At 40.8% G+C, this 27,520-nt stretch overlaps 1 protein-coding gene across 1 annotated transcript in view; it reads left to right on the plus strand.

The window, feature by feature from the left end:
• Positions 1–17,078: 17,078 nt before the first annotated feature.
• Positions 17,079–27,520, plus strand: part of alk (ALK receptor tyrosine kinase) — a gene marked incomplete at both ends in the record, with an annotated part of 582,154 nt that continues 571,712 nt past the window's right edge. The window contains one exon of the mRNA XM_079262769.1: positions 17,079–17,832. Within this exon, the coding sequence (XP_079118895.1) occupies positions 17,079–17,832 (754 nt within the window). The remainder of the gene's footprint in view (positions 17,833–27,520) is intronic.

Below are 27,520 nucleotides of genomic sequence, written 5' to 3' on the forward strand. Positions count from 1 at the left end.
AAAAAAAAAAACAGTTTAATTCTTTTGCAGTTGAATTAAAATCCCTGTGGTAATTATTTCTGAGAAGACAACCGCATCATTGGTTCATTATGATGTCCTACTTTGCTTAATTTGCAAAGTATGAGAATGTTCCACACAGAGGATTTGTGCTGCATTACAACAAGATTTGTGGGATTAGTTTTTCCTTATGAAAAGCTCATAAACGCAGAACTGGCAGGACTGACAGGTATTGCAGAATGTCAGCCAGGTGGTCAGGTCCAGGCATTGCTGAGGAAAAGATTTCCCCTGTCAGAATAATCCCTTGTCCAGATTGTAAACAGCAATGCATTCAAATAGCTTCAGTAAACATTTCTGCAGCTGTGCCCGCCTGCTTCCTCCCGGTTCGCCAGACAGTTGCACAGCAGTTCTATTAGAGCTCTGTCTGGTTTTAAAGAGCGCAAATAATAGTGATTAGACATTAAAGCAGAATGCGAAGATATTGCAATTTCAGACACACCGGGTCACATCCTGGTAGAGTCATAACTCCAAGTTGTTACTGTACAAAGCAGGTTAAAGACACTGTGAGGAAGAAAGACGTGTGGAGGAAAGTAGAGAGATGATAATAAACTAACCTAAAAGAAATTGAAACATTGGCACACATGGCCAGTTGAACTGGGGTCGCATCTGCTTTTACTTGTAGCAATTTAAAGAAAACAAGATGCTGAGATGAGGGCAATTTTGTTTCCGCCAGCTCTCATTGGTCAGCACAGACTGCATATCCCACACCAGTCTCCCAGTCCCCGTCTTCTACATGCAAAGAAGTAAAAAACCAGGAAGGAAAATATGGAAACTCTCAGATATGCATAGTAAACTAACACTGATTTATATTCCAATGGACACACAGGATGCGTTGCATGCATGTCTGTTACCAGGAAACAGGGCAGAAAGAGAGAGAGAGAGAAAGATAAACAAGTGGAGAGGAGAGGAAATAAACTGATGATTCTGCCAAACAAGACTGTGGATTTAAGATACACGGCTGATTTGCATTGCTTTAATTCATCTTGAACACATACTTCCCCCCCAGATGCAACACAGTGAGCTTCTTTTTTCTTACTGTATCATGCATATAGTTTATTAATGGGTTGACTTTAATGTGTATGCGTTTCCTGTTATTGTACCAGTCTTCTGCAGTGACCGTCCCGCTCACTCAGCAGTTGACATGAGCCAGTTCTGTTGAAATTCCCATCTACCCTCACCATGTGATGTATGTCATGCAGCTGCATGCCCTGCGTGCCCCGTATCTTGCTCCGTCCAGCCGGTACATCATCTTGAGTCTTGACGTCCTGCTGCAAAGCGCCGGGGCATATTGACAAGAGGCCAGTGAAAAATTGGCCTCTGTGAGCAGCCTCTCCTCTCCCATCCTGTTGCTGAGAAGCTTGATCCGTGAAGGGGATTGAATCGGTGCTCAGCATCCAGCTGCTGAATTGCCCTGTCTCTGCTTCCAGAGTGGGAATTCATCAGATGTGGTGCTGAAGTTGACCGCAAATGGACCATTAGGCTCCAACAGGTCGATGGTTAACTAATTGAGGAAAGCTGCAGCGGTGACTTCCTTGCCCAGCCATGAAATCCATAACAGCGAGTGAATGATCTCTTAAAATCTGAGTCAAGGGAAAACTCTGTTGGTCTGAATGACTGATGCACTGAATGAACATTTAACTAAATTATAAAAGTCTTTTATTTTTTACAGGTTTACTTATCTATGAGAGCGATAAGTAAAGGAAATGCTTGTCCTCTGGAGGATCCCAGATGAGCTCCAGGCAAGCGCTTCCTGGGATCAGTAATTCCCAGTTTCCATGTGGGTGATGAGTGATCTATGAGCTAAACACAATCCAATGTACAAATGCATGACTGCGTTCATTGATTTTAGAATATCGGAAACACTATGGACCTTCCAGAAAAGTGTTTTTATAGATGGAGGGATAAGCAACATGAAGAAAGCCGCATTTAGAAGCTTTAAGCACATTAAACCATACAGATCTAATCCCATGCTTGATGATAAGCACCCGAGGTACTGAGTGTGTGTGTGTGTTTGTGTGTGCTCAGCGTTTTACAAACCTCCTACTGCCTGAACTGCTTTCAATTTGAACCTACATGTTTTATTTATTATTATTTTGGAGGCCTTTGGTTGTAGACCAATCCAAACTGATTCCAGCTTCTTGTCCTTCCTCTGAGCTGCAGGAGAGGAGACGGTCTCGGTAACGAAGCTGCGATGATGAAAAGCTCAGACGTATCGTTTCCAATCTATTTGCTTCATGATCATGTAATTTGCAGTGACGGAGATTAATGCAACGGCTTCTGCAAACAAAACTGGACCAAAATGATGATTAGGAATTGTGATAACCAATTTTTCCCAACAGTAAAGATGCAGGATTAATGACACAAACCCAGATATGATTAAAAAACAGCACAAAGACGACATGATGATTAATAAAATGTGAGATATTTTTGTCCGTGGCTGGAGTTGGAGCGGTGTCACATCCTGGCCTGAGAGAAGCTTTTAGCAACTCAACAGTTCAGCTTTTTGTCACTGCTGCTGTTCATAACTGTTATGAAGAGAAATTCAAAGCACAGCCAAGGGGCAAAGGCTTTTCATTTTGATCAGCGGTACCTTTAGAGAGCTTTGCTTTCTGATCCTTTCTTATTAAAGATGATGTGGTCCTGTTGGCCTCGTTGACTGGAGACTGCCAGAGTGTACAAGGGTTGGGGGTTACACACCACTGGGAGAGCTGTATGGGTTTGTGCAGTCAGTAAGGCTAATGAAAATGCTCTTACTGACTGCATCTGTATAAGGTACACCTCTGGTTTATTGCAATATGTGCATGATGTGATTTGCCGGCATAGTACAGAAATACTCAATGGACCCTTTTTGTAATTTATGCAACGTCACCCATGCATGTTCATCAGTACAACAGGAGCTCATAATAGTTTATTTGTGTTGTATTTTCCCATTGAACTCAGATTATGTTTTAAATTCTGGCAAAGTGGATTTGAAGAAGCTGAAATAAAGAGAATTAATAAAGATTGCGGAAAGTTTTTCTAACCTGCCCAAAAAGCCTCTAAAACAACTTTAATCCCAATTTTTGTCTACTAAACCAGTCCACCTTGCCAGCAGGGGAAACCGAGATGCCACGAAGCAGGGGGTCAGACCAGCATCGGCCTTTTTCACATGGACTTTAATGATCCTCCTTTGGTATTTCAGACAATGAACGACAACAGTCTCCATGCTGTTCTCTGTTTCACATTTCTACAAATATACACCTATTTCTGCGATATTGACCAAGTCATCAGTACCTTTCAAGGCTTTCAGTTGAGCTGCCTAACACACCTCAGCGGGGAGTTTCAGAGACCTTCAGCTCTTCTATAAGTAGCCTTGGCTTTTTCTGATAACAATGGACTCAAAGTCTGTTTCTATTCCTTCAATGAGGACTGAGGAAAATACTTATTTGTCCTGTTCCATTTATGGAACATCTGGCATGAAACGGCTGAAGGTGGACTTGTACAGCAAGAAAATTGTCCCTTTCATTTTGTCCAAAACTGGCCCATTTAACCCCATACAAAGGGACACCTGGCACACCATCCATTTTCCCGCTGGCCTGACATGATTCTCGGGACAACAGTGTATTTATTGGTCTCGCTGGTTCAAAAAAACTCACAAGATCACTTGTGTTTAGTCAAAGAAAACGACAGAAAATTTATTCCCCATTTATGTGACTTCTGTTCAACTGGAACGATGAAACACATGACTCTGGATTTGCGATAAGTTTCCTGATTAAAACAACTCCATGGAGATTTCTTGTGTGAGTGACATATGCAGAAATGACAAAAATCATTTTTCTTTGCAAACATGAGATTCATTTATTTTCCATGGCAGTCAGCCATTTTCTGACCTGAAACAGACCTTATTTATTTATTAATTATTCATTGTAATCATATGGATTTCTCCCTTTTTTTTTGCAATTTATAAAGCTTAGGAGTAGTACTGAAAGTGTGGTTTGATGTGAGCAACTAGGTTAAAAAACAAAACAAAAAAAAACATTCAAAAGATGATCGCTGATTTCCTGCAAACAAGTGTCAAACTTTTGTCCTAATACATTTAAGAAAATACAAACTGTATTTGCAGTGCTTTCTGACCACTGCTTGGATTGTGCTAAAAGAATAGTGCATACAGCTAGAACTGCAGACCCTGCATCCCAGCTTGTACAAGATGACCTACGCCTTGCAGTTGCAAAACAATACATGTTGGGATTTCTGTCTCAGTTGGATCTTAATCTGCTTTGCAGCAAACACAAGCAACAAGAGATTAAAGCAGATATATTGGCTCGAGATGTGATTACTACGGCAGATAGGTTTATGTGATGTAAGGTCTTTCATTCTGTATCTGAGGAATGTGAAATAATTTAATCTGTTTGTTTTTTTTACCGTGAAGATTTAGTGTCTCAACAAAATAAGTCTCATATGTCTCCACAATCTGAGACAAAGTCTGATAGGGATGGGTCCAGCGGTCAACACTTAGTGGCTGATGGATAGTGGGGGGCAAATGAACACGATGGGTGCTTAAATTTTCTGAAACTTTATGTTAAATAATATAAAAATATGGAGGTTAAATCATAAACGCTGTCATAATGATCAGATAGCCTATATAGCATTTTAACTGTCATAGGAAAGAAGATCATTAAAATGGCTATTACTGCAGAGCGAGTGTAAGCTGAGAGATTGGACTGATAACATTTGATTGAATGGGGATCAGATCTAATAGGATGTGTGCTTTCCTGTGACTTCCTGTGCAGACTGAAGTGCTGTTAAAAGTGCCCTGATTGCAGCTTTTTGTCCCCGCTCCCTGCTGCTGCTGCCAAGTTTGTTTGCTTTCAAGTGAGATGCACTTCATCTCAAATGATCTTGATGTCACGATGCCCTTCGTTGTACCCTTCACCACCATCAGTTTAACGTACATATATAAAAAAACAAAGGGTGGAGAAACTAAATGCCTAAAAACTAAATGCCCACATGCGTCCTGGACTAATGTTCAAAGTTAGAAAATCTGAGAAATAAAGCAGTTTTAATGTATATTAAGTGCTTTCTTTATGCGCAAACAGGCAAAAAGCAGAAGCTGTAAAGCCGTTTTAATGGAACAGTAATAAATATTAGGATGTTGGTTAAGTTTAGGTGTTTAAACCTGTGAGTGAGGTTTTGGAAAACATGATGGCTTGCCTCAAGAGAAACCCTGCTGCCCTGAGTATAAACAACATATTGTATGTGTGCATATGAGATTAAACTGCCAACTTTTGCTCTGACAGCATCATACATATACTATCATATACTATAATACTATAATATTGCTTGGACCCGTCGCCAAGACAACAAATCAAAGAGAAAAGAGAAAAAAAAATGGTTTAGTTAATCAGATGAATTCCTGCAACTTTTCAGGACTCTAACAACATGGTTATGGTTTCAAAAACTAAATGTTTGGTCTAAATCAAACCAACTAATTTAATGTTTAAAGCTAACCAATCAGGTGAGAGAGAATTTTCTCTGTAATTATCTGTTTTTTTTTTTTTTGCTTGAAAACAGACAATCACGTGTATTTTAAAGACAAAAGCCCTTTTCTGAGACATCTGTCTCCGGTCTGAGCGCCGGTCCCGGCTCGTGGTTCCTGTACCCTATCTAAAGCTAGCGGGATGGGACCTTCTCTGTAGTCCTGACCACGGAGCGCTCTGCTCCTCCGTGTCCAAACTGCCCCACTGTGGACTTCTTTAAGTCTTGTCTAAAGAATCTCTTTTATTCTTTGGCATTTAACTCTAAAAACTTCATGTATTCTTCTGTCTTTTTCTTTATTTTATCTTTTTACTTGTTTTCTTTTTTAATAAGAGCTGCTCTGGTTATTGTTTTTATTTTTCAATATTGCTGATTTTTGATGTGCTGCACTTTGGAAACATGTTCTGTCACAAATAAAGTGGAGCGGATAAAGATGTTGCTTTTAAGGAAATGTTCATTACATTACCAAGTGAATCAACATTAATGAAAAGAAAAGAAGTCCAGTTTCATTGTTTTTGTTCTTTTATTTTGCTTCAGCTCAGCCTGGAAGTGAAGCCGTTATCTGAGTTTCTGCATCATCAAGGTTTATTTGGCTTTTTAAAGCAAAGGAAGAATCTTTATTCTGCTGTGAAAAATATGTTTTATTTTTATTGGTTTGGTTTTGTTGTCCTACATCAGGTTTGAATAATCTTTATCCAGCGTATTTTCCCTCTGATTATATAATGTACACATCGCACACATGAAGGAAGGTCAGTGTTTAAACAAAACCCTGCTGTAGAATATAGAGCCTTTTCTGGTTTACCAGGTGCGTAATGCCTCCACCTCTTCAAAAACTAAAATAGTAAACCCTTTATAGAAATAGTATATCGTCATATTAATCAGGAAGGTTTTACATTTTGTGAGGAGACAAGGATGCGTGAGGCAGGTTTATTTGTACAGCACATTTCATGTACGAGACCATTCAAAGCGCTTTACATAAAAACATTAAAGCATTACAGCAAGATGCAGAGAGCATTGATTAAATATAAATGAAAGTGTGAGGAATTAAGAGTTACTTTGATAGGAGGCAGCAAATAAAATAGTTTTTAATCTTGATGTAAAACAGCTGAGAGTTTCAGCAGATCTGCAGTTTTCTGGGAGTTTGTTCCACAAGTGAGGAGCATAAAAACTGAGCGCCGACTTTCCATGTTTGGTTTTTACTTTGGGAACAGAAAGTAGACCTGTTCCTGATGACCTGAAAGACCTAATTAGTTCAAACCATAAGATATTGAAAGTATTTTGATCCAAAACCATTCAGTGTTGTATAAACTAATAGCAGAATTTTTAAAGTCAGTTCTTTGACAGGTACAGCCAGTGTAAAGATCTGAGGACTGGACTTAAATGAGTCTTAGTGAGGACTCGAGCAGCAGCATCCTGGACTAACTGCAGCTGTCTGATGGACTCTTCAGGGAGACCTGTAGGGACCTGTAGTCTGGGCTACTAAAGGTATTTTCTAAAAAAAAGAACACTGAAATGACATTCGCGGTATTTGCTGTCTCATTCTGCTTTAACAGGTGTGTGTCAGGGCAGGATCACCAAAAGACTCCAACATGTCAGTACTTGGATTAAATAACACCTTTACTTAAAAAGATACTTAAATACTTAAAAAAAAAAACAAAAAAAACAGAAAACATCAATGAAGGATCGTGACTCATTTAATAAGAGTTTCTTGGTGAAGCTGTATCAGACAAAGGTTTGGGATTCCTCATCACAGAGTAGACAGGTCAGCTGCAGTGATGTTAAAAAAAAACCCCAAAACATTTGTATCATTTAGTTCAAGGAAGACTCTTGTAAGGAATCCTTAAAAAAAAAATAGTAATCCTTTATTCTGACAAATACATACTTTCCCAGAATCAATGACCTGAGGGAGGAATATTACAATGCGGAGGGTGTGTGGTTTTCCACACTGCTGCTGCAGAACAGCTGTAGTCTCCATCCTGAAATGACTGCAGCACTGTTCTGCTTGACTTAGCGTCTCTGCTTTAACTGTTTGCACATGCTGAGTAGTACTCACATGGTGCACTGACTTTTATCTTTGAAATCAATTTAGCATCTCTTTGAATGCTTATTTGTATTCAAAGAGTTCACATTAGAAACCCCCTCTGTATATCAGAGAAGCTGTAATTACAAGCGACATTGAGACCTTGCGGTGCATGTTTATTGGGGCTGTGACGATTTGCTTTCGTCCCGATTCGATTACGATTTTTTTTGGGTGCCGATTCGATTTAAATGCAATTTTCACCATTCCTTGATATTGCTGATTTTTGTAGACTTAAAACAAATGTACAATTTTCTTTTTTACTAGTAATTTCATTTATTTCAATTAAGAAAAAACAACACAGTAGCCAGACCATCATTCTGCTGCTATAATGCCCAAGAAGACAAGTAAAAAAAAGATCAATAAAAACAATAAAAATGACAAAAAAAAAAAAAATCTGGACTATTTTTATCTATTTAAAAAAATTATTTTTTCTTTTTAAAAATTGTGAAGCAAAAAAATCCCGATATTTAATTTTTTTTATTCAATTTTCCCACCCCTAATATTTAGAGGCCGATGGAGGAGCTGCATGTTGCATGTGTAGCTCACAGGGTGGAGGGTGGAAAACATGAGCACAGGGTTTTAAAATGAAAGATCATTTTCAGACAGTTGGATTTGTTTAGTAAAGTCTGGAGGAGAGCTCAGGTCAACAGTCATGGTAAAAAAAACAAAAACAAAACAACTTCACTTACGCTGCTTCACTTGTGCTTCTGCAACCTTTTTCCTCATTATCGACTTAGACAGAATCTGAATTTATGAGTGTTTCACACACTCAGGAAAAAAGAGGTGCAGACACAACCTTTATGAAGACTAATGTGTGTCATTAGTCCAACTAACTGTGGCCACTTTACAAAGTTGTCTAAATTAAATTCACAGTCATGTAGGGAATTGTAGAAGTCATAGTCTGACATTTGGCAGGTTAAACTGCTCGTAAAAAGGTGAGGCAGCATTTAGCCATTTCTCCCTGTGCTCCAATTAACACTGTTGTCCCAAAATGTTCGGGATGTTGTTTGTTTTTGTCAACTAAATCAGACGAAGAGTAATGTTTCTAGAATACAGGAAGCAAGCGCTCCTGTGAGTCTGATTCACAGTTACATGCTAACTACTTGGCTAAAGGCAGACTCAACCCCTGCAGTGCAATGATTAATGTGAGCGTTGGTCATGCACAGGGCTCACTGGACTGGAGCTAAAAGCCTGACATTTTTCAAGTTCACCAGCCAAAGCATTGCCACTTATCAAATGTTTACCCCCATGCTCCTGTAAACATGCACTGTAAGAGCTGACCACCACCCAACTCTTATTAACGCTGTCAACGGGAAACTCTGTGAATCTTCAACACCTTCTGTGCAGAATCATCTTTTTTTCAGGTTTCTTCTAAAGCCTGATTGCTTTTCTTCAACACGGCAGGTCTGGGGGTTTGATTTATTGAACTCAGAGGAAAAATGTCATGAGCTAGGAAGGCTCTGCTGTAAAATGCATGGACGCGCCGCGACTCTGCACATCTTTTCTCAATCATTGTTGTTGCATGTTGTGCATACTCTGAAGCGAAGGAAAAACGAACAAAGGGTACAGAATGACTGCAAAGAAGTGTGAGAACAGCGAAAGAGGTGGACAGTCAATTCCAGAGGAGCATGTTTTCTGTGCTTAGTGCAGCATCCAGCTGTGGAACACAGAGACTATAGCACGAAGTGGCTGGAACAGACCATGAAGTACGATGACGCTGGCTGGAAAGGTAGCTGGTTGGAGAGATTCAGTTGCTGATTTATGAGGTTTACTGCACACCTTGAAAAGTGGCATTTGAAAGGGGGTAGGGGGGCTTTGTAAGAACTTATCTGTCTCTAATTTATCACACAACCACTCCCCCACCAACCTTTTTCCATGGACTGACCTGTGAGCTGGATACCAAACAAGGCTCAGAGAAAATGGACGGTGCAGCTGGTGATGTGGGAAATGGATACCCAGCCTTGGGTTCATTTTATTCCATGGGGGCTGATGATTGGAAATGAGTGATCAATCTGAAAGTAATTAAGTTGGCCTTGGCGGTCTGGTAAATGGCTTTCAAAGTGTGTGCTTATTACCAAGAATACAGCAATAGCTGTTAAGAAGGAGCCGTTCATATCAGGCTTCTCACTCTTCAGCCTGGAGTGCTCCAAATGAACTAATCTGAATTATTATTATGCACATAAATATCAGTTAATCAAAATCAATTTAGTGTGCGAAATGGAACTCCTGCTGAAATGCTTGGTTTTTGGGTTTTGCTTGTTAAAAATCAATTTGGCCAACAGTACGGATGTGTTCAATCTCTTTTTAATAAGTCCAGATACTGTCTTGTTTCAGTGAATGGTTCCACTGTTTCCACTGTTCATTTGCACCCAAATGATCAAACTTCCCTTCAGTCTGAGGACCCATCTGCCATTGTCTAATGATTTTACATGCAGATACCTGTTTATAGAGATTAACTTGCGTTTAGCCACTCCGTAGCTGGTCACAGAGACTCTCAAGAACGGAGGAAATCATAGAACAAAACCTCCAGCACTAATGTGAAATATTATGCATGGGAATCAAGCAGCCTGTGCAACTTCGTACCAGCGACTCAGCACTTGTGAGGACAGCCGTGTGGATCAGATACTGCATGCAGTTCAGGGTGTCTCTCTTCCTCTCCTGCACGTACCGTGGCCTCATTCGATCCATCCCGTGTCATTTTTTATTCTTCACCTTGTCTGAAGATGAATAAAACAACTTGTCTTGAATAATCTGTTCAGGTTTTAGAAGAATGAATATATGGCAGGAAATCTCCACCGATGTACCTCTGACTTTCTCCTCTTTTCAACTAAGTTGGAATATACAAACTTTTGTGTAAGTCACTTTTTTCCCAGTTCTTGTTACATATTAGCATGATGACGTGTCATTATTTATGTAAGAGAATTGATTCAACCCAATTAAACACAAAAAACAAAAGGACTTTGTTCCAACCTTGACAATACGCTGCAAATTACAGACAAAAGAAGAAACAAGAGGAACAATGGTCTCTGTAGAGGAAATCTGTTATTGGGAAGCAATTACGCAGGCACAGGGAAGTGATCAGTCAATAACACATATATATTAACAATTAACTCACTTCCAGTACATCTCAATAAACCCCTCAACAGGAGAGGAAGTTGTTTTTTGAGCATGTTTCTGGTAGAAATCTTGATGTGAGCGATTAATCAAATGTACCAATCACCATGCTGCTGCTGTCACAAGCGGAAACAAACCTGTCAGACATGCGCTCATTTTGCAGGTTGGGAGCAATAAAGGCACAGCTGCAGTGCATTGCGTTCAGATGTGGTACTCTGTTGGATGGATCAACATGCTACTGCTGTTGTTTTAAAAAGAAAAATATGTTCTTGCTTTTTGTTGTGGATCTGGATTAAAGGCACGTTCACATCAGCTTTTTTGCTTCAAATCCGAGTCCGTTTGCTCCGAAAGTCCGCGTCGTTTGGGGAAATGTGAATGCGCCAAACAAATTCTGAGTTAGACCAAAGATGGGGACTCGGTCCGCCTACAATCGAGGTCTTGGCCCATTTCAAGCGGACCAAATACAGGAAGTGGACTACAAAAATGTCATTGACGGAGTGTTGCATTGTGGGTAAATACTTAGCGATCGCGTTTAGAGTCCTCTGCCTCGTCTTGTCATGGTGTCCATGTTTAACTCGTAACAGAGTTTTCTTCTTCACGCGGGTCTTGTCCTCTCTTTTGCTAAATCCTAGTGCAGCGCCACCTCTGGTGGGAATGGGGATATGTTATTCTCATGGTTTGGCACGTTTGACCAAAGTGCAGCGTGAACACGATCTCAGTCTGCATGGATACACCCCCTCACAGCTGAGCCGAGTCCCCAATCAGACGGAGTCTAGCGGACTATCCTGATGTGAACGCATCATATAAGGGACGTTTATGTGGAGAATTGATTTTGAAAGACGCCGTAATGAGTTGATGAGGATGCACTGTTCATTCGTACCACAGGTTTCATTGAAAATCTTTTCTGTTACTGACTGGAAACCAGTTAAAAGATTTTAAAACTGCTGTGATGTGTTCAGGTCTCTTAGTCCTGGTTAACATCTTAACTTTTAGACCAACAAAAAGGCCAGCAAAAAAATGTTTCTCATTGTTTTCTGTTTGTTTTGGACAAGAATAAACAGAATAAATGTATTTTTAGTAAATGGCTGAGATGTGAAGAAGGTGGTGATGATAATGTAACAGCAGTGAAATGTGAAACAGTGGTGTTACAACAAACACGTGGTTTGGGTTTCACATCCCCAAACCAGTTGGTAGAGATGCTCAGGTAGGTTTATCACCACACAGTGTTAAAGAAAGTAATCAAAGTCACGGCACATTTACCTCTCCCAAGTGGTAGACGAGAACCTTAAAGGGTTAAAACTCATCTGGATGAGCTGCAGATGTTTAACCCCGTCCTTTCCAGTAATCCAGTCTACTGGAGATGAAGGCATGGAGGAGTTTCTCCTGGCCTTTCTGGACTAGCAAACTTTTATTTCTGTTGATGTTTGAGTTGGTAAAAAGCTTCTCATTGGCCTCTTTGATGTGGCTGCTGAGAGTCTGGTAAACACTCCAAGCTTACAGACTGGATCTGGGAGTTTTGGAGCACGAACCTGCAGGTGTTTACCAACGCTGACCCTCTACCGGCTTCTTCTTTCAGACAAGGTTAAGGTAGAAGTTTTCGTTGATGTTTCAACTGTCACCTGCAGTCCTCCTCAGAGGATTCATCTGACAGCTGTGAAGTGTCATTCAGCAGCTGTTACTCCATGGCATGGCCAACATGACAAACTTGGCAGATTCTCCAGGTTGACTCACCCTGCCCCCCCCCCCCCCCCCCCCGCCCCCTATGGTTTCTGGAGGAGACAGTCCCAGCGAAGTGAGAGCATGAAGGCTCCATCATCCCAGTTGATGGTGTGCATGGCCTGCTTTCTGATTCTGTTGCCTCCTTGATCCAAGTTTTGTGTTTGTTTGTCTAATCTGATGATGTGTCTCAGTCAACAATGTGCTTATTGTGTTTGCAGTGATCCAATTGGACTGATTTTGTTGGCTCCTGTTGTACTTTTTCTTTTTAAGTTTCCTCTCCACATCCTTCTGGATGTTATTTCTTTTCATGTTATTACCTCCCTGTTTCTCCCACTCATGTTTCATTGCAGGACTTGCGCTGTACCTCAAATAGGATGTTGCTTTTTTGTTTTTTTTCTCTTTAACCTTTCTGAAAGAAGAAGATATTAAGAAAAACCAATGTATTGAACCTTTTAGAGCTAATGCTGACCATTTTCAATTTTCAACAAAACAGAATAATTTAACTGAATGTCTTCATTTAACTGTAAAAAAATCTTTTTAATCCAAAGTAAGTGTGTTTGACTGCAGTTGCCTTTTGACAAAAACACAGAGGACTGCAGTCATTGGAGCAAACCCCAGAGAGCCTGCAGAAAATGCTTTTTCACCATGGTCTTAAGAGGATGATGGCAGAATCCTCGGTAACTAACCTGCAGCGGGATTTCATGCAAGTGTATTTTTGAGGCTACATCTCAACCAAACTGATTCTGGAAAAAAATAATACCTCAAAAAAATAATACCTCAGTAAAACGTATGAATCTATGAATGTCAGCAGATTATAACCTATAACCTATAACAGTAGGTTTTAAAATATTTCACAACATCCCCCAAAATCACATTTGTTGATGTTTTGGTGGTTTTGGCATCTAGATGCCCAAAATCTGCTTCTCTCACAGAGATGATGGCAAATTCAGGTTTTAATATAGAATCTGTACTAATAGTGGTTATATATTTTTACTATTATCAGGTGACCTCCTGAAATCTGCCCTTGGACACCCACTTTTAAGAACCACTGACTGAATGTAAAAAAAGAACTGATACTGTCAGTAAAAACATGACTTACTACACTAAGACTCAGTCTGACTGAGTTTAATCCAGCTGCAGCCGTCACCTCTGGAGGTTAAGCAGAAGGTGGGATACACACCTGTGGTTGCTGCAGCGGCTGCTGGCTTACTCGGTCTCATCACGTTGCAGCGGGAGAACTGACACATGATCCTTTCTTCATATTATCGTTGAACCACTTTATGTCAATGTTCAGTGAATATTTACTACTTTTTAAGCTAGTCAAATACTGCACACATTTATACACCTTGCAAATATTTCAAAAAGGAACTTTTCACACAACCAAAAAACGTAAACATAAAATTTAAAACTATATAAATTATTACTAAAAAGCTCCAGGTTCCTGAACGGGAGCTGATTTGTTAGAGGGTGGGTGTTCCCACCTGGAGTCAGCCCATTATGTGTCTGGTCACCATCTTCTCACCAGTTAAGTGTCTTAATCCAATTATGATGTCTAATTCATAACCCGCCAAGGTTATAAAATACTATTTTATCATTAACTCTCTGTTTATTTGACAAAAAAGTCTACAAAATGTCAAATGCTGCTGCAACGTAAAACCTTTTGTTTAGCCCACAGATGCCTGAAAGGCCTGGTGGTATGGCAGCAGTTTGATTCCTTCAGACATTTCTAGCAGGCAAGACAGCTGGGATGAAACTTAGATTTTCAAACATGTTACAGACAAGGATAAAACAGATAAAAGCAATTATGTGACAGAGTAAAAGAGACATAGCAAATACACAAACAAATTCAAATGACACATTACTGATCTTTGCTTGTAATAACTTGATTTAATCAGACAACTCAGCCACCTATGGCTGCCTTGCTTTACTACTAATCCTACATTGAGGTACAGAATCAGGCTTTAGAAGAAAGGTAAGACTTCTAAATGTTCAGAATCCCACATAGTTAACTCCAAAGCGTGCAACTGCAAACACATCCACAGTGTTCTATATGTACACACATTTACTGAAAATATGGAGCCTACCAAGCTACAAAATATAGATTTACAAAAATAAATGATGAATTTCATTTACGTTTCCATCCTCCAAACCGGTAATCAGATAGCCCAACATCTATCCATTTGACATCGAGGGAAAACAAGCGAATGATATCATGAGGTGATGTCAAAAGAAAAGAAACAGGCCAAAAGACGAGAATCAATATTCTGTCAATATTGCTCTGACTTTTACTGACTGAAGATGGCTCAGAGTCGAGGGAGGATGCAAGCTGGGGGCTGAATTTGCTGTTACTGCGTCGCGTCAGATCATCTTTAAAGTGTTCAGAAATACAGCCTGAAATATGTCTGCGCTTCTGTTCTTTAAATGTAATACGGCATTATTATGACTAAATCTCCAATACACAGTTTGGAGCTTTTCTCAAATTAATTCCTTTAACTGGGATGTACAGAAGGGTGGACAAATTAACTGTAAGCATTTACATACACCACTGGCATCTAGTCGTAAAGGTAGGTGTAAAAGCTTCTAATTTCAAGCGCCATTATGAATTGAAAGAAGCACTCTGGCCAAAATTCTTCCAGACATAAACATGTTATCTTCATGTGGGTCTGTTATCCTCAGCTGCAGCATCACAACACATCATGTAATTACTGTAAAACAGCATGTGTTCCTTTTACTTCTGTGCATTTTAGGGCGTTGCGTTTCGGTTTGTTGGCATCAAACAAATCTGGTACTGCCATTTAAGTTTAAAGGGTTGTCACTTCACACACACAGTTGTTTATCAGAGACTCCTAATAGCAGTGCCACAGATACAACAGCTGACATGTATGTGGAACAAGGGCAAGTAGACATAAGCTCACTCTAGAAGACAAACAATTATAAGATGCTAATAAAAACGCCTTTTTAATCAATATATGACATTTTTCTGTCATTGGCCTCTGATTCAGTAGCATGCTGCATCTTTAGGCTCACAGATTTCAGGCAGAGGCTTCACAGAGGTTTAAAGGGGAGATTCCATGTGGTTGGTGACAGAACACCCTCTTCATTCTAACCAGACTGCAGCTTCTGGTGTAGCATACTGCCATTCATAGAATTATGTAGTATTTTTCTCAAATGACCCTAATCCTCTTCCAGAGATACGACTCTAATGAGAAAGTGTAAAACTTCCGGAGCAATTACAAAATGGCTGGATGTAGTGGGGTGCAAATAATCCAGAGAATGTGGCGACGCCATCTAGCGGGTGTTATCCCTGATAAACTTTTTTTTTTCTTTAAGTCAGTGAGACGTGTGTGTGTGTGTGTGTGTGTGTGTGTGTGTGTGTGTGTGTGTGTGTGTGTGTGTGTGTGTGTGTGTGTGTGTGTGTGTGTGGTGGTGGGGGGGGGGGTTCAGGTGAGGAAGGCAGGACACTTTCTGGCATTTGCTCCCTTCAGGCCCGAACACGAACCGCGTAAAGACGCAGCGCAGCAAATAGATCTGCTGCCAACGTTTCTCATCACTCTCATGTTTATCATTATTATTATTGCATTTGTTTTCTATTGACCTCTTCCTGCAAGATGTAACAAAGCCAAATGGGCTCAAACCCAAGTGGTTTCCCTCTACAGCTATTTGATTTTCGTATAACCAGGAGAGAGACTGAGAGGGAGAGAGACACAGACACACACAGAGAGAGAGACTAATTCAATCCAATTTCCGGACACGTAAAATATACTGGATGATTCATTGTAAGAAATCATGGGGGACAAATGTGTGAAGCTATTCTGCTACACCTCCCGGCATTTCTAATTTCAATAAAGACACAAGCAGCATCTCAGGCGCACTGAGGGCGCATCAGATGCGTCCGCGCCGCGTGCCGCGGGGGTCTTCCTTCCAGAGAAAACGGCTTCTGTTGACGTTAAATGGACGTGTGAGTGACTTTACTGCATGAGCAGGCATGGAAGAGGGGAGCAAATGTGACACCTCTGACCAAAGGAGCACAGGAACACTCAGCAGATAATTAACCACAAAGCTCGTCTGAGCTTTCCTCCACGGAGGCTGTTCGAAATTTCATTTTCAACTTTAATCGACGCTTCCGACTCATTGTGAATTCTTGCTTTAGTTGTGAGGGGAGAGAGCGACGCTGCACCCCCCCCCCCCCCTGCTGACAGAGAGACCACTTGTACCGCCGTCACAACTGTGCCAAGAGACAGGGAGTCTTTGAAAGCCACCGGAGTGGAGCCGAGCAGCATATAAATCAGCGCCGCGCCGGGCTCACGTTGGCGACTGGAGGAGGTGCGCGTGCGGCGAAAATAGCAGGGGAAATGGCACTTTTTCCACCTAGAGAAGCGGGTGCAGCAACAGTCAGCGGCAAGCGAATGTAAAACCCAGTTGTGCTCGTCTTGCCAGGGGCGCGCACCGGCGAGGAGGCGCAGGACACGCAGGAGCATCGATTCGCACTTTCACGTTTTTGCGCTGCGCGTGTGACAAGAGCTGCAAGGAAGCAGTGAAAGGTGGCATTTAAGAGGCTTGTTCTCCTGAACTAAACAGTCCCAGCAGTGGAAGCATGGATGCCAGGATTCTGTTTTTGCTTGTTTGTTCTGCGGCATTTTGCGCCGAGCTGCTCTGCGCCTCGCCAAGAACCACGGCGGAGATGGACGCCCCCTCCTCCGGCTTCAACAGCAGCAGCAGCACCGGTGGCGGCAGCGGGGAATCCGGGGCAAAGAGAGACTCCAACCAAACCATGATTTCCAGAAACAAGAGGAGGACCCTGGCCGTGGATTTCGCGGTCCCCTCCTTGTTGCGTTATTTCCTGGCGGAGTTCATCAACAGACCCCTGAACGGAGACTGCCAGACTTTCAGCGGGTGTTACACGGTGCGTGCAAACTTGAAAATGCACTGCATACCTTTACAGAAAACCGTGTCCACTTTAGTGGACCAGAAATCGGCTCCGGATTCGGCTCTGGGGAACAGGTCTGTGGATGGACAGCTCCCCTTCTTCTACACACGGCCGCTGTCCAAAGTTCTGAAACTGGGCTTGACGAAAGCGAGCAGGAAATCAAACCAAGTTGTTGTGGAAATAGGAGAGGATGTAGTCAGGACGGGATGCGGGGGGCTGGCTGTGTACGAGGAGGCCCCGGTGCTCCTGCTGGAGATGGACCTCACATCCATTCTGGAGTGGTGGCTGGGAGCAGAGGGGGGGCGGCTCAGGGTCCGGCTCATGCCGGAGAAGAAGGCGCAGGTTCCCGGGGTGGAGGATCGCTACACAGCGGCCATACGAGCTGCAGACCCCCGCCTGTACCTCCACATTTCCTCCCGGGGTGAGTTCCTCTCGTCCCCCCTCCTCCCTCCCGCTCACATTTGGTGCCATGTCCCCCCCCCCCCCCCCACACACACACACACACACACACACGCAGCTCGCTCAAGGTTGTGATTTAAGTTGTGCTATGATGAATTTTTCATGCTGAGTCCAGCGGGTGGAAACGCGCGCGCTTTGTTGGGAAATAACCAGGGTACAGAAATGCTAGCACGAGAAGGCAAACCTGGAATTTGTGTTCTAATGGAAAAGTGTGTGTGTGTGTGTGTCAGAGGGAAAATAGCACTTAGGGAATTCACGCATTTAGGTCTGTTTCTCTGATCTTAGCAGACTCCAGCTTCATTATTGATGCCTGCAGCATCTCTGGGAGATGAACTGAATGTTGATTTAACTCCCAAATTTGGATTATTTATGTTTGCCATCCATGCTGCCACAAATTTAGGAGCTCCTTTCAGGTGTCAAATATTAAAAGTTGCCATAAAAGAGGACAGAGGCCTCTTCACCTGATCATGTGCACAAGGAAAGGCACAAGTAGGACTTCTTCATTTCCATGTGCTTCTCCTTCTCAACCTCCCAGTGCCAAGGGAGGGTTAGAAATTTAAGAAAACGGGTTTTATTTTGATTAGGCACAAATTAAGCTGTTATCTCCCAGAAAGCCTTTGCACTCAATACTCGAGGGCCCTTCTCTTGTTCTTCTGAGCATCGGCACAATCAGTGTAATTGCTTAATCACTTTGATGAGGGAGGCTGGCCCAGAAAAATGCAACAGAATCTATCACACTATAGGCAACACAGAGGCTAGCTGGGTTGGAGGCTGACAGAGGAAGTTCCTCCCTCTCCAGCAGGAATGTGTGCACAGAAAACACAAAAACATGCCCTCAAAACCTCTGAATGAAACGACTGCATATAAATTGAGCTACATTTTCTATAGAATTTCAGCCCCCTTCCCATTTTTATACACTACTGCCAGGAAATAATAGAAGCAGCAGTTTATTGATGATTGCAAATGTAAATAGAAATACTGTATATAGTTTCTGCATAGTTGATGCACTTCTAAGAGGCTTGAAAGTCGATATTTGTTCAGTGCATCTTTATTTTTTCAGCACTGCCTGAACCTTTTTTGACGTGGTCATTTCTTTAAATGGTCTTCAGGAATAGTTTTCCAGGCTTCTTGAAGGACTTCCCAAAGCTTGTGTTTTTTGGGATGTTGACTGCTTTTGGTTCTGTTGTCCAGATGATCACACACAACTTGAATAATGTTAATATCTGTGGTTACGGGGAAGATTCGTCCCTCCATCAGCCCTGTTGTTCTGATTTTCAGTCCAGTTTTTGTGATATCTCACGTTCTCCTTGTGTGGTGACAATTAGTAACAAGATGCTTGATTATCCAAAGAGTTTGATACATCAATCATGAGTGTATTCCTTTTTTTTATCCATTAAAGAAGTACACATTTAAAGGAAATGGTCAGGTGAGGTAAAGATAGATCTGATAATGGCAAGAAAATACCTAAAATAATAAATGAATAAATAAAAGCCATTCAGAAAGCTTTAAATAATTACAAGACAATCTGGCTCCATGGAAGCAAAGTATAAAAGAAGTATTTGAAGTTGTCTGCATTGTCCAATCTGTTGTATTTATGAGTTACAGTTCAACATCAATGTGTGTAAATGCGTCACATGGGGAGCTCCCAGCAGGGAGCCAAGCGTCGCTGGTTGGTTTAGTGTTCACAAACCCGTCACGATTTGGTATGATGACAAATCATTCTGATTCACCACATGGCACCAGGTCAGTTTTTACATTCACAGATTTTGAAACTTTGCTGGACTGAAAGGAGATTATTCCAAAGAGAACATCCCCTCATTTTTCCTAAATCTGCACACAGGGGCTGAAATCTTGTGAAGGTAAAGGCCTTGTAATATGACTGCGGTTGTTTTCTGACAGATTTTGTTCAGATTCAGTGTCTCTTGCTGTTTTATACTGTAAAACTGTTTTTTTCTTTCACTGGACTGATGCAAAAAAACCTACTGTCCATGTAGAATTACTAATAATCCTCTGATATCAGGAACAGGGGGACGGCGGTGGCTCAGGTGGTAGAGCCGCATTCGGGTTGAGTCCTGCTCCCCTTTCGCTGCTGCAGCCCTGACGGCGACATGATTCTTAGCGGGCCGGTCCCACGCCCGGATAAATGCAGAGGGTTGCGTCTGCATGTGCCAATTCATCCGAACGACAATTCGCTGTGGCGACCCCTTCAGAGGGACAACCAAAAGGGAAACAAGCTCTCATATCGGGTTTATGAAAATAAGATTCATTTAGGCCACCTTCACACCAAGATTTCTGACACATTCCCCATCAATCACTTCTCGCAGCAAAACCTTTACACAGCGTTTGAAGAGTAGCAGTGATGTTGAAAACACAAACTAGAACCAAAGAAGGCAAAAGTAAAGTGGGTAAAAGTAATTGTAAGTATTGGGGTGAAAATGTTTTATTGTTAACCCACCCAAGGCTTTGTGTTACCTGACTGAGCAGAAAGTAGCTTCCAGCAGCATGAAGCCAGAAGCACACCTGCATGTCGGGAAGCCACCTGCAGGTTTAAAGGAGGAAATGTGCGAAATTCAGGTCACAAGCCTCCTCTTTATCATCAAAAACACTGGAAGCTTCTTTTGTGGTGTCTTTTTCATAATCACTACGACCAAAAAAACAAAAACAACAACAACAACAAAAAAAAAAAAAATAGGACCAGATGACCTCCTGCCTGCTGCAGATGTTCTGGTGATACTGGACAGAAACACACATTCTCTTTTTTTTTTTGTGTGTGTATGTGTGTCTTGTCCAGCATTTAGGCAAGCAGAATGATGGTCTGGATGATGTGTTCTGCTGAGCAAATTTACTTTGCCAAGGGAAGCTTTATAGATATAAGGATCCCCTTGACTTTTTTTTATTTTATTTCTATAATTATTTTGCGTTATTGTTTGAATTGTAGAGTTTGTACTGCTGGACCAGAGAGGACAGAAGAAAGACAGAAAGAGAAAGGAGAGAAACACACAGTCTGTCTGACGGCAGAAACAACAGACTTGTTCATGAAAATGCTGAGCTTTGAGTGATGACAAAAGCTTTGCCGTGACGTTAGCCATGAGTTGTTGACACTTAATATATATTAAATGTGTTTTAAAAAAAATAAAATTCAATTTTAAAGTGTTTATTTAGTTAAAGACTGTAAATCAACCACTGATTGGACAACGACCTTCTCTATTCTCACTGAAGAAGCTTTGCATTGGTGAGGGGACGCTTGGCTGTAAACTGATTCCACACTTTGCTGAAACAGTTTGAAAACCACTTTGCAATATAAATAAAAGAGTTGTCGTCTTGGTGGAAATCTTTCCTTTCGGCCTGGAAATGTTTAGGGATAATGGTGATCACTGTGCCATTTTGATGTGAGGTTTTCCTTCTATTTTTAGTTATAGGAGGTGCCAAACCTGCCACCACAACCTCAGAGCTCAGATGTTTCCGTGATTTGCAGCATTTCTTTTGTCTTTTCAGCTGGCAGAATGACATGTCCTTCTCTGACTGCATAGACTGAAACATGTATTGACAATGCATAAAGTCAAACGCATCACATCAAGGACCTTCCTGCTTCACACCGTAAAACACCAGATAGACATTATTTGTAACCTGTAAAGTTGTGAAAATGTACATTTAATTCGAACCAACGTCATTAAATTCCACAGAAAATTGCTGAAATCCAACCTTGGTTTTCACAAACCAGTTTGAGAGAAAATGAAATGAAATGTAAATGAAAAATATTGTATTACTCCCAGAGGGGAATTGCAATGTGGAAGTTTTGTTCCTTTACTTTTTAATAGAAAACAACACTGATAATTAATTCGAATAAGATAGTGCTCCGTTCAGGAGGGAGATGGCTGCAGGCAGGAATGGTCTCCGGTACCTTTCTGTCTTTCATGACACGCTGTATTTAGTGGATATGAGGAATCGTCCTTATTTTCAGCAGGTTGTGCAACATTCTTCTCTGGACAATGTGCACCAGTGCTTCCAGAGGTGTTTCCTGCACAGAAGCAGCTTTCCTGACCCGTTTGTTTCAGTCTCTGGTTCTGGTGCTGCACAGCTAATTGCACTTTCCACCTTGGACTTTTTGAAGTTCTGCAACGTCTTGGTGCAGAAACTGAAAGATCTCAGCTTCCTTAATGAGCAGAGTCTTCTCTGTCCCTTCTTCTTCTGCAACTCTTCTGTTTTGTTTGTGTTTGACATGTGTGATGACATCATGGCTGAAAATGAACATTATATTTGTATGTTTTGGAGGATTTCTTGTCTTCAGGCTCTGTCTCATCTCCATAATGTCAGTGTTGTCAAGAAAAGCCCTGAACACAAGATGAGCATCTTCCTGCAGCTTGAGAGCCAGAGATCACAAAGTACAAAGTCGTGCTCAGCTGTGCACATGTACGTGCATGCTCATCGAAACAGCGGGAGCAGGGACAGTGTGACATCTGCAGAGACAGGGGAGGTTTAGGGGGTTGAACGGGTCCCCAAAATCAACTGAGGGGTTTGATTTTCGCCCCCGGATTTATCTGACTATACCATTTTCTGTTTATGTAAAACTGACAGAGTTGCTTAATGTCAGGCAAAACCATTTTTTTCCTTTTTTTTTTATGTGTGCTAAAACCAAACAAAAAGGATAAAAATTGCACCTGGTTGGTATTTTCCTCTGGGTGAAGATAATAGCCGGTGTCAGGTCCCAGCGGGCCTCCCTCCCTACAAACCTCTGACTGTTAGCAGGTGGGAAGACAGCAGAGGATTATGTTACATTTGTCAGTAGGGTGCTCAGCTACAGTTTTTTTTTTTTTTTTATTTTTTTTAAGGCTTCATTTCCTACTAAAAAAAAAAATCTTGGATTCTCCTCTTTCAATAATTCTTCATGTAACTTAACTTTAAACACAACAACCATGCAAATGCTGCCATTGCGCATCCATTTGGAGTGCAGCAGCAAACAATACGCATCATTTTGTCGTGATTTGGATGGTTTCCACCGTTCTGTGCACATGCATTGCTCTGCACAAATTATTCCCTAAAAGACAAAGATTCTCTGAAAGAAAGATCTGTCTTTGAAACATCAGGCTGATTTGGAGACCGACCCGGGGATCTATCCAGGGTTGTAACATTCTGCCCAGTCGGTGTCGGCTCGATCAGCTCCAACAGCCCTGAACGGGACAAAGCAGGAGTAGCTAATGGATGGAAGAGTTTGGCTTTGCATTTTAATGAACACTTAAGGATATAGACATAAGAACACAGCAACTCTAATTGAAATTAATAGACTGCATGCTGCTCAAGTCTCATTAATGAGTGTGTTTACTCTTAGGAGACTTCACTGGTTTTGATGGGCTTTTGAAATGTCTGCCTGGTTTGATCCTCAACTTTTAGATCTACATGGCAGAATATGCTTGAGAAAGGTGTAACTATAACGGATAAAAGTAAGAAATATTTTCCACTTGAGTGCCTCAAGGTCACGGAACAGGCTTATGATTTTATGTTAAGAAAACCACCATTTCTAATGGAAGTCAGAAGTGATGATATGCAGCTCTGTCACCTCATACCAAGAACGAGGTCTAATGTTCATTCATTCATTTTCTGAACCGCTTATTCCAATTCAGGGTCCCAGGCGACAGGCAGGGTACACCCTAGACAGCTCGCCAGTCCATCGCAGGGAGACAAACAACCACACTCATGCTCAGAGAACCCACGCATACACGGGGAGAACATGCAAACTCCACACAGAAAGGCCACTGACCAAACCAGCCAAGGATCGAACCAGCGACCTTCTTGCTGTGAGGCCACAGTGCTAACCACTGCGCCACCGTGCAGCTGTGTCTAATGTTGTCCGTTTATATTCATAATCCAATAAAATAGTGGTGGGAACTGATAGGAGCACCATCACTTTACTATTTTCAAGCAAATGGGTGAATTTGATGAAATTTGATGAAATCTATTTTATTTCAGCACTGAAGGCTCTTTGTTAGCCGTGGGAGGGCTATATTTGGTGAAATCATTGTAATTCAGGAGCTGCGTGTTGACTGCCACTGAGCTTTGAACCAAGTCTCACAGCTCAGTTATCATGGAGATTGCTCAGTCATCTGAATATTTTGCATGGAAGTTTGCATAGATTTGGCAAATCTTCATTGCTGTTGGAAAGCATCCTTTCCTTAATCGGCTTCCACGCGGAGTCCAGAGAGGAACAAAGTGAATTTTAATGAGAAGCAAGTGACAGAAGTCCGTAGAGCTCAGGTGGACTCCAGCGAATCCTCATGTATCACAAGATTACTGTGCTGCATGATTGTAGTGGCAGTTATTGCCATAAATGTTTATTGGATTACGTGTTTCGACCAGGCAGCGCTGTGTTGACTCTGTCGAGGAGCAAACAGGTACAATCCCTAAACACACACACAGACACACACACTCTTTTTGATGTTTGTGTGGAAGATAGACTTGTAGTTATGGACTCTTCTCATCAACTTTAACGGAAAACTGAACAAAATTTACCAGCAACTTATGCTGATGCAAAGGTGTGTTTTATGACACTCATAGTGTGAAATGGGGTGTATGCCTGTATTTTTCCTTGTGTGTGTGTATGTGTATATATATATATATATATATATATATATATATATATATATATATATATATATATATATATATAATATATGGTTTGTTCGTTTTACTTTACTAAAATTTCACCCCCTTTTTAAAAAAAAAAAAATAAAATATATATATATTTTTAACATACCAGAAGGTCCCAATACACGCTCTTACAAAATAAATGAATTATTTAATTGATTAAAAATTAAAAATAAAATAATACAAATAAAATAATTTTATTATTTTTAAATAAAAAATAATAAAACCTTGAGCAAACGAGTTTATTTAAAATGAAAGATTTTTTTTTTTTTTAGAAAATATCTGGCCTTATTTACTGCTTTATTCTCTGCAACACAAAATATTCTTTATTTTTCATTCCTTTAATTGAGTGGTTTTTTTTTTTTTTTTTTTTTTTTTTTTATCATTTGAGCCTTGATCTTTGTTTGAAGATCTACTAATAATGAAAGAAGGTAATATCTGCTACACTCACTTGTAGAATACATTTAAAGTTTTTGTAAAGGAATCACTTGTGAGATTTGTGGTGGAAAATAGATGAAGATGGCACAATAAACAGATAAAAAAAACTAAGCCTTTCTCACAAAAAAAAGAAACAAAAAAAACCAAAAAAAACATGCTGAATAAGAATATCATATTGGAATGAAACAGCTGTAGCTCAGATCATCGCAGAATGTGTGATTATTTTCTCTGCAGCAAGAAGCTTTAGTATAAACGGTTCAGGTATGGTCTCCAAAATGGCGGATTTGGCACAGTTTGTTTTAAACATGTCCCAGTTGTGGTACATAAAGTTGATATTATATCGTTTCTTTGTCTGCCCCATAACTTTAACCAACTAAAGCCATAGTTATCCATCTGCTTTTCCTGTAAAGGGTTCATTTCTTACTGATAAAAATGCCTTTTTTTTTTTTTTTTTTAAATCAAAGGTTGATTTTCTAAGAAAAAAAAATGGGAGAAATAAAGTTAACTAACTTTAAAACAAAAATCTCCCCTCAAATTTGTGATTTAATATTTGTAATTTAGTTCTTGAGTAGCTGTTGTGACAAGCTTGATTTCGAGTGCTGTGAATAAATGCTGCCGTCTGTGATGGTTGTGTGGAAAAATGGCTGCCTGGTGTACTCGGAAAACTGCAAACATGACTTTAAAAGGATGACTTTAATTAAAGATTTTGTTGATTTTCTGGGACCATGTGTCCATCATTTTGGGCCAATCGGCCATTCTTCTTCAGATCTCCGAGGAACTGGGTTTGTTAAAGCTTTTCCTTTATGTGAGCCAATGCACTCGTTTTTTTTCCCCCTCTGGTTTGAAATCAATTTCTTTTTAATTCTGAAAAGTACTTTGCTCTAAAATGAGAAAACTGATTACTTTTGTTACATTTAGTCCATTCATCAGTTCTTAATCTGTTGCAATTCCAGACTTGAGACCACCAGAAAAAAAAAAAAAAAAAGCTTCACTTTTTCATTTTCTTTTTTTTACTTCACATTTAATGATACTGCATTTCCTCCACATGCTTTTCCTTTCATCATCAAGGCTTTAAAGTTGTGCTGCAAATCTTTAAGGAAGTTTCTGCACCCATTTATGTATGAAGACGGCTTGTTTGGGTGAACGATTGAGATTTATAAAAGAAAATATCCATCATGCTTTGTACAAGAATGCATGTGCACATCTCTGCCTTTGTGCACACACACTTCCAGTCATAAAACCACATCACTGTATGCATCCAGCCCTAAAGCTCTGGGAATGACAAACTGCTGTAATAGAAATTTTGACATCAAGGTCACTCCATGTTTATTTAGGGTGATCATAGTCGTGGTCATTGAATTTTTCTTTTTTTTTTTTTTTTTTTTTTTTAGTAACTCACCCAGAAAACGGCAGAGTTTGGGTTCGGAAGCAAATTCAACTGGGAATTATACCAAGCAAAACATTTACCAGGTAATCGCAGGTACAAGTAACTGGGTTGAGGTGATGATGCTGTCTTTACAAGCAAGAACGGAAAAACAGGTCCCCAGATTGTGATTGCGTGATTTCTGACAACAAGAGTAACACTTGCAGCACAAACACGCACACACTAACACACGCGTTTTGGGCCCTCTTCTCTTTTCTTGGCAGACATCATGTTTTCCTCTGCCGGTGTCACACACTCCATCCACCGTAGAAAACAAATGACCCCAAGCCTCTAATGTATTGTCTTGTTCTTACACTCCTGACTTTCCAGTGTTTAGTATTTTTCTGTGAAATGTACACGATACATGTGTTTTTCTCCCCTTCAGTAAGACGCTGGCTATTAGCATGAAATAAATACCTGCCATGGCATCCATGATAATTTGACAATCAGGCAAGCATGCCTGTGGGAATCAAAGCATTAAGCCCTGATTCGTGCATTTATACTAACCTCCCTTATGGGCTCAACGGTTGGCATCATCAGTGAGAAATTGTCCCATGCGTTACAGTACAAGAGAGGGGAAAAACAATGCTCAGCAGGTGTGATAAAGAGCTCCCCTCTACTTTATTAACCACTGTTATGTTCTCCAAGTGGTGCCATAAATAGGCTGCAGAAGAGTCATAAAGTGATGTCGGCACTGGAAGCTGCAGAAAGTGGGGACCTCTGCTTCATTAACCTGAGCATTCCTTCCACTGAATGTGTGGAGATGTTTACTTACCGCATCATTAGCAAAGGCCGTCGTCATAAACATGCAGGACAGAATGAAATTGAACCCCTAAAGCAAAGATAAGAAAGAAAGAAAAAAAAAAAAAAGCCATTGCACTTGAGAGCAGCAACTGTGTACTTGATAGCTTTACTCCTCATGTTTGCCCCTCAGATCTGCCCCAAAATGCAAACATACGCTCATGAATTTCTGTTGAGCATCCTGTCGTTCCCTTTGGGGCTTAAAAGCACATCCTTGAGTGTGGATGTTCTAGCTGTTAGGCAAATGCAGCTTTTTCTTCTGAATCACAAAGCGAGTCAACTGGAAATGTGTTTTTAAGTTAGATTACACGCTCAGTACTTTGTTTACCCGATGTTGCTCGTGGCTCTT

This window comes from Telmatherina bonti (genome assembly GCF_933228915.1).
Source record: "Telmatherina bonti genome assembly, chromosome: 22".
In the NCBI taxonomy this organism is placed as follows: Eukaryota; Metazoa; Chordata; class Actinopteri; order Atheriniformes; family Telmatherinidae; genus Telmatherina; species Telmatherina bonti.